Here is a 17517-nt window from a genome sequence, read left to right on the forward strand (position 1 = left end):
AATCGCCACTAGCTCGGTTTGTAGTGTAGGGGCGTGTTTTGAAAGCCTCCAGTTTTCACTGTAGCCTGATGGAGAAACAACTGCTTGGGGCTGAGGTGTTGCTGACTGCATATTTGGCTGCTGCTGTGAGTTGTTCTGGCATGCAGAGAGCTTTGCTTGTTGCAGAAAGGATGGTGAAGCTGCACTGATTGGGGTCCGGAGACCACTGGCCAGGAGTGATGTAGCCTTTGTGGTTTTGTTGCCCCTTTGTTTTGTAGGCTTTGTTTTGCATTTGCATTCTTCTGTGTCCAGCAGTCTCTTTGCGTGTGTCTTTGGCAGATCAGTCTCCTCCGCCAAAGGGAGGAGTCTTTTAATCCTGTTGTTCCGAGAGCAATCTCTGTCTCCTTTGGTTGACTTAAATATGTTACTGCAGTTTCTGATGTCGATCATAGATGAAAGGGAAATTATTTAAGTTTCGGCTCTTAACAAGCAGAGTCTGGTCCATATTGGAGAGCTGCTGATGAGTTTCCTGGCATTATTTTTTACCACTTCTAAGGAGGCTTTTTGAGTTTCCCTCAGCAAGGTGAGCATATGTGCTGCATAGTCGATGTGAAATCGAGTTGATTGAATGTAAAACAGTCTTAGGAGGTTATTTGATACTCCTTGTTTGAGGAAGGTCATTCATTTCATGGCTAAGAGACGAATATTTGTTTTCTCTCAAGAGGTGGGTTACTTCGTTGGCAGGTGACAGAGTTGTTGATGATTACTCCTAGATACATGAAGTGATTTACCCATTCTATGGGTTTGCCCATGAGAATGAAATTCGGATGGTCCTGTGGGTATTTGATGGCCATGGCTTTGATCTTGTTTGTGTTGACTTTTAGGCCGAGGTCTTTGCATTTGGCCTAGATCATGTCCAGTGTCTTTTGGGTGGTTTTGCGTGAGTGTCCTTTTATTTGGGCAGATAATACGTATGTCATCGGCATAGACGAAGATTTCCACTCTGTTTGGAAGGTCTAGAGTGGCTAGATTCTCCATAAGTAGGTTGAAAAGATATGGGCTTAGTATGCCTCCCTGGGGTGTTCCATTTTCAAGGGGGATGAATTAAAAGGTTTTCCTTTGAAAGGTGACTCTGGCTTCTCTTTTCTGTGTGTAATTCTGAGTCCAGGTCAGTAGGTGTCCTTTCACTCTTTTTTTCATAAGCATGAAGAGGATTGCTGGGCTGCTAGCTAGCTCAAAGGCTCGAGAAATATGACAAAAGCTTTTTTTGTCGTTGATTGTTGTGAGGACTTCGGTTATACATACTCTCTTACACTCTTGAGTGCCTATGCCTTGTCTGTAGGCATAAAGGCAAGGATGTAGTGGGCCTATTTTTCACTGGAGTCTGCTGAGTACCATTCGTTCAGCGACTTTCTCGATGCAGCTAATTAAAGCTATGGGTCGGTAGGTGTCTGGTTCTTTGGGTTTTGTTATGGGTTTCGTGTCTTGTTGATTCCATTTTATTTGTTGGAGCCTTTCAGTATGTGTTCTGTTGATTAAATGCAATTACACCAATTTTGCGAGGCTTCCCATATTTCTTAGCATACTGTATGTGATAAGGTTGGCTCCTGTGGCAGTATCTTTTCTGCCTTTTGCAAGAGCTGTGTTAAGTTCTTTCATGGTATAGGGGTTATCAGTGTCATCTGTCATGTTGCAAGCAGCTTCAATAATGATGATCCTGATTGGGAGCAGAGTTCTCTGTCTATTTATGGTTTGCAGAGAAAGATTTGTGCTTTTGGCTTGGTCAGCAATGTTATTTGCTATTGTATTTGTTGCTGCTAATGGGTCTGGGTGTGTGACTCTGGGTGGGTGACTCTGGGTGTACTGTTTTCCCATAGATTTTGTTGAACCAGCCCCATATCTTTGCTAGAGATGTGTTGTTGTTTATTTCGTGGTACCATGAGTACCATTTGTCAATTTTCACTTCCAGTGTTACTTGTAAGGAATGTTATGTTATTTCAATGAGTAGAGAGCATGAAGTTCATCGGTTTTGTCTTCTGTAGAGTTTCCTGGTTTGGTGTGAAAAGTTAATTTTATGTGCATTTAAAAAGTTGCTAAGGATGTTAGATATCATGGCTATGAGGCAAGTGATGAGATCAAGGTTGGTCAAATCAGTGGAGGGTGGTTTAAAGGGAGTGGAGGGAAGTGAGATACTTGGAGGGCTTCTGACAGTGTGTCTAGGGAAGCTTGGAAAGTCATTTAAGGAATTGGTGGTAATGGTAGTGTGGGCTATTGGTTAGATGGATTGTGGTTGGGTTTTCTCAGAGGGAATGGCAGGGGTGGAAGGGGAGGAGAATTTTGTGAAGGTGGAGTAGGAGTGTGAGAGGGGACTCGTTGTAACCTTGGAGGTGGTTTTGGAGGATATGGAGGTTTGGGTTTTTGGAGAGGACGTGGAGGAAGGGAAAGTTCATGAATTACAGGTCTGTTTGGGGTAGGACTAGGTTTGGGGCTGTGGTTGGTTTGAGGAGAGGTGTGGTTGGTAGGAAGTTGGTAGGTTCGACTTAGCTGCGTTGCCTGCAGGTTGTAGTAGCGATCTGCTCCCTGGAGATCGGCGATGTGCTGGAGACTTGCTGGGCATCTCTTCTGCCAAGCATGGTGAGATCCTCGTCAGTTGGGGCACTTTGCAACTGTGTGTTGTCCAGCCTTGAACTTGGTAATGCAGTGGTCGGTGGGAGGCTGTCAGCTGCTACAAACTGCACAGACCTCCGGACCTGTGTAGCAGCTCCTGTAGTCTCTGAACTTCTGACACCTGAAGCATCTGAGGGGCTCTGGAAAGTATTCCTCCTAGTGGAAGGTTCTCCAGTAACCAAAGGAAATCTGTGGAGGTTGTTGTACCTTGTTGACTGCTTCAAGCTTGTAGGATCTTCTTCCTGATTTCCCCCTAGCATCTCTTGGCTGAGAGAATGGATGGGTGGTTCAACACTGTTCGAGTGGTAGGTCAAGGTCATGGTCATAGGCTTGTCTGAGGTGTTGAACATTCTCCTGCTGCACTGAGAAGTCTGTGGTTTCCTTGTCCTGGGCAGAGATGTCGAGTTGTCCTCGGCGATTGGGTTTTATTGTCATCTTTAGCTATGGATTCTCAGACTCCAATGCGGCTATAGCAGCATAAAAGCTCATGCTGGGGCTGGTAGTAAGCCTGAATCTGCCTGGCCAGGTAGACGTGCTGTCGTTGGCTTCAGGTGGAGGTGGTTGTTGGGCAGGATGAGAGGTAGTGTCGTAGTTGTTCTCTGCTTCGGTGTTCTGGTTGTTGTTGTTGTTCTGCTTGTTTTCTTCTTGATTCTCCAGTGTTTCATGAATGTGTTCCATGGCTGGTTGGGTGCATGAGGTGGTTCTTTTCTTATGACCCGTTAAGGTGAGGCATCGTGGCTTCTTGCTCCTTACTTTCTCCACTCTGGCATGAAGCTGCTATCACAAACACACGATGGTAGCCGACAGCTGCTTGTCGAACTAGCAGTCAGGTTATTTTGTTTAGGTCTCAAAACCACTAAAATAAAGTGTGCTAAGGGCCCAGTTCATAATTCGCCAATTTAAACTCTCTAACACTTATTGTGAACTCCAAAGCCAGAGCACTGAAAATTTCAGTAACTATGGCAGGGATGAGTGTTAGCTATTATCGAATTTGCTTTTTTTTTTATTTTTTCATTAAACCTAAATTCTCCTTCCAATGATATTTCATCTTCCATTGCATATTTCATTCTCATCATCTCTGTCTTTCTCCTATTTATCTTGAGTCCAACCGCATGGGATATATCATGCATTCTGGTAAGCCAGTTTTGCAAGTCCTGTGGTGTTCTGCTAATAAGGACAGCTTCATCAGCATATTCTAGGTCAGCTAATTTCCTTTTACCAATCCAGTCCAATCCTTCTCCATCTTCAACAGTTCTATGCATTACAAAATCCATGATGATGATAAACAACATAGGTGACAACACATTTCCTTGGAGTACTCCACTGTTCACGGGAAATTCATTTGATAGGACCCCACAAACATTAACTTTGCACTTGCTATGCTCATGAACAGACCTAATCAAATTTACATATTTAAGAGGAACTCCATAATAACGTAGGAGTCTCCACAAAATTGGCCAGTGCATACTATTAAAGGCTTTTCCATAGTCCACAAATGCCATCAAAAATCAATTTCTGTATTCTACACATTACTGTACTACATTTCTTTAAATAAAAATTTGGTCAGTACAACTTCTACCTTTTCGAAATCCTGCTTGTTTATCTCAGATTTTCATCAATCTTTCTCTCTAGTCCCTTTAAAATTAGCATACTCTATATTTTCATGACAACTGACGTAAGTGTGATGCCTCTATGATTATTGCAATTGATTAGATCTTTTTTTTTTTTGCCATTTGCACCAACACTCCTAGCTCCCATTCATCAGGCTTTGCCTCTTCACACCACATTCTACAAAATAATCTTGTAAATAATCTAGGAGTCGCTTCATTTTTGGCCAATATCTTCTCAGCATTTATTCCATAATATCCAGTGGCTTTCCATCTCTTTAGTTTTTTAATGATAGCTTCTACTTAGAACACACTAAAATCATTCATGGGCACATCAATGTCTTCCTCAGCTGCAGATATATCAATCAAATTATTCCCTTCATATCTCCTATTCATGACTCACTAAAGTGTTCCATCCAACGATGCCTTTCCATATTCTGTTGTTATAACACGTACAGCTCTCCTTTTGATGGGTATATGCTGCTTCTTCTTTGGCCCAGTAGAGATTTCATTAATAATTTTATGAGGAATTCTTACTCCGTAGTCACACCCTGAATTCATAGCTTTGTCATCTTATCTGCTTCTCTGTCTAGATATTCTCTCCAGACATTCCTACCTTTTCTTTTGACTTCACTATCAATATTGAAATACTCAAAATGCTCTACCATGTAATTTTTATTACTTCCTCAAAACTTTCTACAGCCAATTTCCTTCTTTGTCTCGTTTTTATAGTATCCCAAGTATCATTTGATATTCATGGCTTTCTCCTTGTAACTGCGTGTCCCAAAACTTCACTAATAACTGACTAAATATATGTTTTTGATATCACACCTCTTCATTAATTGTTTACTCTTTGTCTTTTAAAGTCTATAAGACTACAAATCGATTCCTACACTATTGCAAAGGTTTCTCTGTGCTCATCTTCTAGAAGCTTAGATGTATCCAATGTTCTTGTCCTTTATATACTATGAAATACTTCAAGATGCAATTCTTTATGCTTATTAAGAGTAGGGAAGACAATTGTAATAATTTCTTGAATCCTTTTTATTTTTACTTACTTAAACACAACTATAGTATATGATTATAGTGAGCAAATTATATTTTGTTTAGTCAATACTTCCAAACTACTGTGTAATTAGTAAAAAGTGTACGATGATTGAAATTGAAAAAACAATTTTTTTGTTCGGTTATTGTGGCTATATGCGTTTACAAAATGAATATAACGACACTAACAATACTTTTATCATTATCTTTTAATTTTCTAACCAATCAAAATAGATGTGATAAATATTATTACTTGGTTACTGTAGATGTTGGATTACTGGGCAAGAGACAACCTTCAAGAATTGCTTCGTGTTTCAAGATTGCTGCTTACGACGAACGAAAATGGTTTTTGGTCGTTAAAAGTATATACAGTACACATAGTTAATCTTAAATGGTACTCTATACAAAGGTAATTTTAAATTGTACGGTGTACATATTGTGCAGTACAGAATTACAGTAATGTTTTCAGATGTATGCTACATTTACTGCGAGTCAAGTCGTCCAAACGAAAACAGGGAATATTTACAGTACTGTCAAGCTTTACTATAGTAATAGTAGTATATTACAGTAATATACACTCAAGTATCAGCGAGTGTTACACAGTATTTCTAGATAGGAGCAACTATACTGTGATAGAAACTAAATAAAAACAATATCCGGTAAAATTGAGTGGGTTAATTATCCAAGTGTCGGCAATGGTTGTGAGTTGCTAGATTAGATTAGGAGTTAGCCCACTCTAGGGTAACCCATAATCATGATTTTTCCCTTATCTTGCCTGTCTCTGTAACCTAACATCATGAAAAGTGAGGCCTGACTGTAAGTTAGGAACAGGTGAATAGGCAGTTTCAACAGTTTAAGCAACAAATATACATATACAATTGATATTCCACTTATCAACAGCAAATCCTATTTTTTAACCCTTTCTAAGGAAAATAAGAATATTAAAACAAAATTAATGGCAAATGAAAGGTCTTGAATGTTGAATATCAGCATGCAGTCTACGAATATTGCAATACAGTAGACGACACTGGCGAAGTCTAGGACGTACTAGTCCCAGATTTTCTCAATGTCTGCTGACAGGATAAGAAAAGCTATAAAAAAAGATTCATCATATTTAAAAACCAACTTAACATCAATGATAACAAAAATAATATACAGTGGAACCTCTACACACGAACGTGTCTACATCCGAATTTTCCAACACCCGAAGTAAAATTCGAGCAATTTTTCTATTCTACACCTGAATTTTATTTCGACACACGAAGTAAGCAATTTTCGTCCTACCGGTTGTATCCGAATTTTTCGACACGCGAAGTACAATTTGAACACGTTCCTACTCTACACCCGAATTTCTTTTCGACACCTGAAGTATACAATACCCGTACACGTAGATGGTACTCATAGCGCCGGATGTATTTTTTATTTCCGCCAATAGAAGGCAGCACTTCGACCTCGGAGGGACCCTCAATTAGCGTGGCTTGGGTCATTCCTCTGTTCTCGTCGGCTTCGTGTGGTTGTGCCCTGTGCGTTCTGCTATTAACTGTTTTAATCGTGATTTTTTACGTTCATCCTTTTGCGGTATTTTACGTAAATCATGGGTCCTAAAAGGCTTAGTTTCTTTAGAAGTAAAGCAAGGAATTAATGAAAAGCATGAGCGTGAGTGAACTTGCAAAAGAATATGGCCGAAACATGTCGACGATCTCGACAATCTTGAAACAGAAAGAAGCCATTAAAGCAGTGAAACCTTCTAAGGGGATCACCATCATTTCAAAACGTCGTAGCCCTGTCATAGAAGAGATGGAACGACTTCTGCTAATCTGGATCAAGGACAGAGAGATTGTTGGCGACACCATCACCGAAACTATCATCTGCGAGAAGGCGCACGCCATCTTCACTGACTTGAAGGAGGCGAGCTCTGGGGGTGATGCTGGGGAGAGTTCAACCGTACGTTCCTCAGACGATTTCAAGGCATCTCGTGGCTAGTTTGAAAAATTTAAGAAACGGTCTGGGATTCATTCAGTTGTTCGCCACGGAGAGGCTGCTAGTGCAGACACAAAGGCTGCAGCTGACTTTGTGAAGAAGTTTGAAAGGACCGTGCAGGAAGAAGGCTATGTAGAGCAGCAGGTGTTCAATTGTGATGAAATCGGGCTGTTTTGGAAGAAGATGCCCAGTCGAACCTACATCACTGCCGAAGAGAAGAAATTGCCTGGTCATAAGCCAATGAAGGATCAGTTGACTCTTGCCCTATGTGCCAACGCTAGCGGGAACTTTAAAGTCAAGCCCTTACTGGTTTACCATTCGGAGAACCCTAGGGCCTTTAAGGCACAGAATGTGGATAAGGACCAGCTTCATGTTTTCTGGCGATCCAACTCGAAGGCCTGGGTCACTAGGTAGTTCTTTGTCCAATGGGTTAATAAAGTTTTCGGTCCTTCTGTGAAGAAGTATCTTCATGAGCAGATATTGCCTTTAAAGTGCCTGCTATGCCTTGACAATGCACCCACTCACCCCCCGGACTCGAAGATGATATCTTCGAAGAATTTAAGTTCATAAAGGTGCTGTATCTTCCACCGAATACCACCTCTATCCTCCAGCCCATGGACCAGCAAGTCATCTCAAACTTCAAGAAGCTCTACACCAAGCAGCTATGCAAGCAGTGCTTTAATATCACGCAAAGCACAAACTTAACTTTGCGTCAATTTTGGAAAAGCCACTTTAACATCGTGCACTGCTTGAAGATCATAGATCAGGCTTGGGTGGGATTAACTCGACGAACCCTCAATTCTGCCTGGAAGAAGCTGTGGCCTGATGCAGTTTCTCCCAGAGATTTCGAAGGTTTTGACCCCGAACCTGATCCCGTGGTGGGTGCAGTAGAAGACGTAGAGGAAATCGTTTCCCTTGGCAAGTCCATGGGTCTGGAGGTCGACGCAGATGACATCACGGAACTCGTCGCCGAACATCACGACGAACTTACTACAGAGGAGCTCAAGGAACTCAATGCTATGTCTGAGCACATGAGTGATGACAAGGAAGGGATCGAGGAGGTAGAACATGTGTTAGGTTCGGCGCAAATAAAAGAGGTGTTAGGAAAATATCAAGACGTGGTCGACTTCATCGACAAATACCATCCAAAAAAATTGCAGGTTTGCCGTGTAGTTGCGCAGTTCGATGATGTTTGCCTAACTCATTTTCGAAACATTCTGAAAAGCCATACCAAGCAACTTTCTATCGATAGCTTCTTTAAAAAAAACTACGAAGCGAACTCATGATGAAGAGGAAGAAAGTGGTTCAAAGAAAACGGCAAAGAGTGAAGCGTAAGAAAGTGAAACAAAGAAAACGGCAAAGATTGAAGAGAAAAAAATTCAATCAATTTTAAGTGTAGAGAGTGAAAGTGATTAAAATTAATCATTAAAAAGAAAAAAAGATAATGTAAAAAAAAATATAAAATATAAAAATAAAAAAAATGAATAAGCTAAGTTAGGTTAAAGTTCACTTAGTGTAAGTTAGAATAAGTTACGGTAGTGTATGTTTATCGTAGTCAAAAAAATAAATAAGCTAAGTTAGGTTAAAGTTCACTTAGTGTAAGTTAGAATAAGTTACGGTAGTGTACATTTATCGTAGTCACCCTCTCTATCTCCTCGCCGCCCGTCCGTCTCCTCTCTGCGTAGCAAGACCGACACCTGCGCTGGACTTTCTAAGGTAAAGTGACTCTTAAAACCCGTTTCTTATTTATTATTTCTTTATAATTATTCTTTTTTACATGTCTGTTATCTAATTTAGTGTGCATTATTGTCATGTGTAATTATGTATAGTAATTTATTAAGGAGTTATCATAGGTTTTTGGCCTCAACCACGGATTAATCCTATTTCAATGTATTCTTATGGGAAAATTCGTTTCTACAACCGAACATTTTTTACACCCGAAGTCGGTTGTGGAACGGATTAAATTCGTATGTAGAGGTACCACTGTATACTGGTAATGCCTCACAAAACAAGATTAATTTGTTCCGGAGTGCCTTTCGTACTGGGATTTTTTCGCATTATGAGTCGCCTTTTACATGTAAGTCACCTAATTCTTTCCAAGCCCTACAAAAACACCACATTAGATTTTATAATAAGGCTAAACTGTACTATATAAAATGAAATTACAACCATTTGGATCATTCAATACATAACCTAGCCATTAATAACCTGTAAATGAACTTTATAATTAGAACAGATAGTAAACTAATACAATAATAAATGGAAAATACAGTATAAAAATGTAGAACCTTATCTTTGGAGTTAGGCAATGGCCGAAAGCGAAGTGGAGGGGCACCAGAGGAGGATGACAAATAGCAGAAAACATTAAAAAATGGAAGACAAACATTAACAAGTGTCAGAAAACAAACACTTAACTTTACGAAACACATTAATAAGTGGCACGAAACATTGACACAACTTTACGAGACACATTAACAAATGACAGATGTTGACATTTAATATTACGATAACTTTAAAATTAAATTTCTATCTTTTGGCCTTTTTCTAATATTTTTATTTTTTTAATTTTACGTTTTGTATTTTCTAAATTTAATCATTTTCTTCGTCATTTCACCTTTGGCCTACTAGTATCAAAGGCCTCTTTAATAAATAACTATCCAAGGAAGCTTGTTTCTACCTTCTTCTTGAAATATTCCTGAAATGACTCAAGCAAACGTCAGTACTATACACTGCTCAAGAATACGACTTGTGTAAACCTTTTCTGGGTGTCTTTTCTACAAGAGCCACCATTTTATGGTAGCCAGCTAGAACCTCCTTAATTTCTGCCGTTGTCAGTGGGTTATCCTCCTCCTCGTTGCTGTAGCGAACTATTCCTGAACAACATTCAGTTGCATGGCCTCCAACTCATTCGGTCATCCGTCTTAAGCGCCCTTGGTGCTCCTCGAGAAGCTCATTGATGTCGTCCTCTTCAACTTCCAGACCCATGAAGAACCCGAGTCTAACGATCTCGGCAACCTTAGATTGAGCAGCAGGTTCATGATCGTCAATTTTTCGGCTTTGGCTTCAGCTTGGCTTATGTGGAAGCCCTCGAAATCTCATTAGGAGACAGTATCAGGCCACAGCTTCTTCCAGGAAAAGTTCAAGGTGCGGCTCAAAACCTCCTGCCAAGCAACATCGATGAGTCTGAGGCATTGAAATGCCCCTTCCAAAATTCACACAGGGTTAGGTTTATACTGTCAGGGATTTTGAAACATTTCTTGAAGGGATATTTTGTATAGAGCTTCTTGAAGTTTGAAATCACTTGCTTTTCCATGGGCAGGAGAGTGGTGGTGTTAGGCAAAAGATAGAGAACCTTGATGAATGAAAAATCCGCTAGTATGTCTTCCTCGAGGCCAGGAGGATGAGTCAGTGCATTATCCAACACCAGCATGCATTTCAAAGGGAGGCATTTCTCTTCCAAATATATTTTCACAGTTGGGCCAAAACAAAGATTTACCAACTCGGTGAGCATGGCTCTTGTTACCCAGGCATTTGCATTAGCCCTCCACATTCCTGGAAGCTTCTCCTTAAGCACTTTGTGGGCCTTGAAGGCTCGAGGAGTTTCTGAGTGATACTCCAACAGGGTCTTCACTTCACAATCTCCACTGGCATTTGCACAGAGGGCAAGGGTAAGCTTGTCCTTCATAGGCGTATGCCCGGGTAGCTTTTTTGTTTTCCACTGTGATGTAGGTTCAACGAGGCATTTTCTTCCAAAAAGCCCAGTTTTAACACAGTTGAAGACTTGCGGGAAAAAGTCACACCCTTCGAAGATGTTGCTGCTTTGATGTCCCCCTTCTATTTAAGGATGGTTCCTATCGTCGACAGATTTTGGCCACATTCCTTAGCAATCGCACTTAACCACATCCCAGCCTCATACTTCTTGACTATCTCAGGCTTTGTGTCCATAGAAAGCATCCTCTTCTTCTTTCCCTGCACATCAGCAACTTTCTTGTGACCCATGGCTAATTACATACAGTACAAGTGGAATAACACAACACAATGTAGTTCAATAACTACAGTAAAAGCACGAAAGCAAACTCACCAACTCTAATTCAATGTGAATAATAGAGCGGCCGGAACGAAATAATCGTTGGATGCCGATACGTAGATGCATGATGGGATACTGTACTGTAGATGCTAACAAATAGGAGGGCAGGATTATATGTCGGTAACTAGCCTCAGAGTAGGGAGATAACCAATAGGAGCGCTGGAGGATGGTGGCGAGTTTACGGCTGGCGGTGTGTGAATTTTAAAATTAGTCGTGGTGGTTGGGCGAATCTCGTACCGTACCTCATTTCGTAGCATGAAACATTTTTTGCAATATGAATCTGAAAAATCTTTTAATATCATTAAACAGATTGAAATTTTCATATGCAGAAGCTTATGTATCAAGAGGTATCGCTACAGAAATATATATAAAAGGACTGATACAGCCCTTAGACTAAAGATAAAATGTTAAGTAAAATTAGTCAACATGGTGGAGCCAATACACCATGCAAGGCTAGATCCGCTCTATGATTACTACTTCAACTGAAGGGAGGACAGTAATAATGGTTTTGAAAATGAATACCTATGAGGAAGATGAAGAAACGTTAGAAAAAAGCAATGTGTTAATAAAACACCAGCCATCTATTATGCCCATCCAACACACCATTTAAATAAAAAACAACTGGAAAAGAAAACAGATAGAATAGTGGGCATGACTGTACCCTCAAACAAGGGAAATCTACTCCAAGGCAGTTGAAGACCATGGTACAGAGGCTGTGGCACTACCTAAGACGAAAGGACAATGGTTTGATTTTGGAGTATCCTTCTCCTAGAAGAGCTCTTTCCCATTGCTAAAGAGTCTCCTACTCTCTTACAAGTGGAAAGTACCCTCTGAACAATTACAGTGCGGATAACTATTGCCTTACAATATTGTGCATAGGTATGAAATTACGATTTCAATTATATGGGAATGAGAGAGAGAGAGATTTAGTAGGCTCATCAAACAAGCGCATATTCATACAGTTCATACACATCTAAAATATATTTTGACACTCTAATGATGAATATTATTTTACCAGGATAATTGGTTTCTTATATGTCATTAATAGGCTGTACTAACCTCCTGGCTAATACAGCATTAGTGTGTTTCCCTAGCATTCGCATGGTGGCAGATCGATTCTCACCCTGGACCTTGATTTTAAGCTGTTTCCTGGGGAGGCCACTGCTGTGTATGGGTACCAAAGGGGGGCTTTGGGCTTACCTGGCTGACTTTCTAGTAAGCATCTCTTCTGAGGAAACTGGAACTGGAACCAGACACCTTTAAATTACAGTACTAGGAATAAATGCCAATTTAATGAGAAAAAAAGGCCATTGATAGTAGGCTAGGCTGACTAGGCTGACACTACTGAGAGCAAAAAATCTTCATATTTTTTTCAAACACATACTGTACTTCTTAACATGCTTATATGTACAAGATTACTATTTTAAATAGTCTGAACTCTTCTGAACTCAAAAACATCAACATTCCTTTCATAGGCAAGACTGTTCAATAGTGTTATATTCAATAAATCATGAGGCATTTAGCACTGTGTTGTATTACATTCTAACATGTGTGCAGAATATTGTGTTTTGATACCTTTACAGAATATTTTGAAGAATTTTTGCAAAATTAGTCGAGTCGGCTAATTATTCATTTAAACTATGAAAGACGATCGTCGGTGATTCGCGCGCGCACGGACGATCTTCGATGCTCACGCGTCTGCGAAGATTGTCGGCGCTCGCGCGCGAGACAAGATGGTCGGCGATCACGAGCGGGAAAACCTCTGTGCCCGTGCGCGGACGATCTACGACGATCGCGTGCGGAAAACCGCGTGCGGACGATCTGTGCGGTGGATGCGGACGATCTGTGCGATGGATGCGGACGATCTGTGCGATGGATGCGTGCGCCTCAAATGATCGCGCGTGGGAAACCATCCCACGAACAGAATGATCCCCGGCGCTTACGCGAACTGTGAAGATCGTTGGCGCTCGCGCGCCTAGCGCCGAATCCGAAGATCGGCGGCTAACGGCCGTCGACGATCGCGTGCGGAGAACCGCGTGCGAATGGCCTCGTTGCCGTGCGCGGGATGGTAACGATCATCGGAGCTTATGCATAATAAGGTGCTTGCGCGCTTAGCGCCGGATTCGAAGATTGCCGGCTAACGGCCGTCGATGATCACATGCGGAGAACCGCGTGCGGACGACCTTAAAACGATCTGGTTGGTAAGAAATTTGCATTAAAACAATCTGGTTGGTACGAAATTTGCAATCTTAACTAAATATATTTGTGCTTTTTTTTCCTTTGTGGTATCATCAGATATTATTTTTGGTGTAAGTCATAAGTCTATTACTAGAAGAATATCCTTTAATAATGCAGTTGTGAACTTTGATTAAATGGAAGTTGCTTATAAATGTTTTTATTTTATTCTCAGGAGATCAAATGTCTGTTTCTGGTAGTGGTTCTGGGTCTGCAAGATCAGGAACATTATCTCCAAATCAAGCTGCAAATTATGATGATTCACCAAGGTAATGTGATATTTTTTATGAATTATTTTGTTCGTAGCTGTACTAAAACAGATGCAGTCAAATCTTAACGTTATCGAATTTTTAATGTATTCACACTTAAGTAGCACTGAATACAGAAGAGGCTTTGAAAGAAATTACAAAACGTCATTCCAGTACTATACAATAGCTTAAAACTTCTCTTATATAATAGTATGTCTTAACCTACTCTCCCCTATTTTATAATTGGGTAGACTGTGGTGTATTTGTTCCTGCTTATTTCGATACTATTACATCTTTTCAGGTAAGGTACATTCACTCTTATAAGTTAGGACATAATAACATTGAGTTATATAAGACTAAATACAATGCATCATACTCAATTGTATAATGAAGAGTAAGTTGAGAGTGCTATTATTGTAAAAGGGAATTTTAAGCTCCTGTGTAATAATGGCTATTTTTATTTTCTATGAAGACCTTTTCTGTATTTAGTTATATATAACTTGAATGTTTTTGTATGTTTTGTTCAATAAATACCAATTTTTTTCTAGTTATATGAGAAAATATTGGAGTGGGAGTGTCATTATGGGGAAAAGCAATTATTCGCTGGATTTTGAACTTTCGATGGTGTTTGTTACTTAACATCTTCAAATGTTAAAGTTAACTCCACAGTACTGCATTTTAGTATTATGCCTTTAGGCATACATTATAAAAACGACAAATTGATTTTATTTCCGGGATGTGTTAAAAACTTTATTCCAGATAGATTAGAAACTGTACTCAGTACATAGCTTATTTGTGTCATAAATCCAAATATTATTGGAATTATTAGGTAAATATAAGCAAACACAGGTAGCCCAAGTTTACTATCTTTTCAATATTTATCAGCACTTTTTACAGAAATTAAGAAATATTAGTTAACAAAATTTAAATGGAACTTAATAAGTAGCATATTAAGTAATGAAAAGATACATTTGTACCTTATTTTAACTTATAAATCATCAAACACCTAACATAGTCATCAGTGATCATTTTACATTTATACGAGTTAAATATGATTTCCACTTTTCTTGTTCCTAAATTTACTCAGGATTTTCCCCAAAGTATTGATATTTTTTAATACCCTAAACCAGTGATTCTCAAACCATCTGATGTGGCGTACGTGTATTTTTATTTTCACTGGAAACATTATACAGTATATATAATGAACATCCTAAAAGTTGAGATTTGTTATTTTTCTTTTGTAAACAATACATACAATATTGTATAATCATCTTTATTATCTTAATTATTACTAATGGGAAAGGTAAGCCTGCTTCTTCTTTGTACATATATCCAGTCGTGATTCAATTGTGGACTGTGCCACGTGAAATGGAGAATGAATGTCCATATTAGTTTTGTATTTTGTCTTAATGACACTCATGTTTAAGAAGCCAGTCTTGCAAAGGTATGTAGAAAGAAATAGGAGAAGAGTGTTCAGACAATTTCACTAAGCTCAGCTGTTCATGATATTCTGCTTTCACCTCAAACCAAACTGAACCAAGTGATGATGTAGTTTTGAATCTTCTTCAGTCATTCATCACGATCTAGCTCTAATAATTTATCATCCATATTATTATTATTATTATTATTATTATTATTATTACTAGCTAAGCTACAAACCTAGTTGGAAAAACAAGATGCTATAAACCAAAGGGCTCCAAGAGGGAAAAATATCCCAGTGAGGAAAGGAAATAAATAAATGATATAAGAAGCAATGAATAATTAAAATATTTTAAAAACAGTAACAACATTAAAACAGACATTTCATATATAAACTATAAAAGGACTTATGTCAGCCTGTTCACCATAAAAATATTTTTTGCAAGTTTAAACTTTTGAAGTTCTACTGATTCAACTACTCAATTAGGAAGATCATTTCACAACCTGGTCACAGCTGTAATAAAACTTCTAGACTCTTGTGTAGTATTGAGCCTCATGATGGAGAAGGCATGACTATTAGAATTAACTGCATATCTAGTATCACAAAGAGAGTGGAACTGTCTGGGAAGATCTGAATTTAAAGGATGGTCAGAATCATAAAAAAATCTTATGCAACATGCATAATGAACTAATTGAACGACGGTGCCAGCGATTATTATATAGATCAGGAATAAGAAATTTAATGGACCATAAGTTCCTGTCCAACAAATTAAGAGGAGAATCAGCAGCTGAAGACCAGACAGGAGAACAATACTCGAAACAAGGTAGAACGAAGGAATTAAAACACTTTTTCAGCTTTTGTGACCCTCATCATGCTGAGTTTCACTTTCATAACAGAGAGTCTTTGGACTCTTGTCGCCCAGAGCCTTCGGGCCATCCTCCTACAGAATTCGGTGACGCGGTACCTCAGCGTCCTCGTCATTTCTCTTTCCATGGGTCGTGCGATCTGGAGTCGTGCTCCAAGGTAGCTCCTACCCTTGGGTTTCCTACTCTTGCTCCAGTTCAGTCTCTTGCTGCGCTGAGCGACAGACTAGCAACGTGCGGCCTGTTAAAGTCTCGCCTCGCACCTATGGTTGCTTCCTCTTCGGACAAAATACCATCGCCTTTTCTAGCTGCAGAAGGTTTCCCTCCCCAGGGTAATCCTCCTGCCAAGAGAGATGTTCACCAACCTCTCCAGTCTCGTGGGCCTCCACCGCCAAAGAGACAATAGTCCCCCACGCGACATGCAGTTACAAGGAGCAAAACCATGGATATCAAATGATTCTTGGGATACTATAAAAAGGAGACAATGACAGGAAATGATTGCTGAAAGTTTTCGAGGAAGTAATGAAAATTACAAGGTAGAGCATGCTAGGTATTACAGTATTGATAGTGAAGTCGAAAGAAAAGCCAGGAATGACTGGAGAGAATATTTAGGCAGGAAAGCAAATGAGGCTGGAAAAGCTATAAATTCAGTGAGTGGGTATGGTGTAAGAATTGCTCATAGAATTATCAATGAAATCTCTACTGGGGCAAAGAAGAAGAAGCATATACCCATAAAAAAGTTGTGGATCTGTTATAACAATAGAAGATGAAGAAAGGCAACGCTGGCTGGAACACTTTAGAGTTAGTCATGAATAGGAGATATGGAGGGAATAATTTGATGGATATATCTGAAGCAGAGGAAGATCTCAATGTGCCCATGAATGAGCTCAGTGTGTTTGAAGTCGAAGCTAACCTTGAAACACTAAAGCGATGGTAAAATTTGGAAATCCAATCGCTTGAAATTACATATGAAATTTAGGGTATATATCATTCTAGGGAGATCAGTGTTACTGTATGGACATGAAACTATGAGAGATTACTTCGAATGCCAAATGTGGATGAGCTCATGGTGAGAAGTAGATGGAGATGGTTTGGGTATGCTCTTGCACTCAAGAGAGAACTAGTTCACCAAGCGTTTAACTGGGCTCTACTAGGCACTAGCAGAATTTGAAGACATAATCCTACATGACTGAGGACTATGAAGCGTGAAATAGATAATGAATGGAAAAGCTTTTATTTAAAAGCCGAAGACTGGCAAAATCTAAGGCCCATTGCGTCAATAGGCATAGGAGATGATGAAGATATATATATATATATATATATATATATATATATATATATATATATATATATATATATATATATATATATATACACATATATGTAA

General features: G+C 39.4%; 1 protein-coding gene across 4 annotated transcripts in view; it reads left to right on the top strand.

Annotated features, from left to right (window-relative positions):
- Positions 1-17517, top strand: part of Pitslre (cyclin dependent kinase 11B pitslre) — a 769596-nt gene that overhangs the window by 526745 nt on the left and 225334 nt on the right. For all 4 annotated transcript variants that reach the window (XM_068357118.1, XM_068357131.1, XM_068357124.1 and 1 more), the window contains one exon: positions 13775-13868. In XM_068357118.1, the coding sequence (XP_068213219.1) occupies positions 13775-13868 (94 nt within the window). The remainder of the gene's footprint in view (positions 1-13774; positions 13869-17517) is intronic.

This window comes from Palaemon carinicauda, chromosome 2 (genome assembly GCF_036898095.1).
Source record: "Palaemon carinicauda isolate YSFRI2023 chromosome 2, ASM3689809v2, whole genome shotgun sequence".
Lineage (NCBI taxonomy): Eukaryota > Metazoa > Arthropoda > Malacostraca > Decapoda > Palaemonidae > Palaemon > Palaemon carinicauda.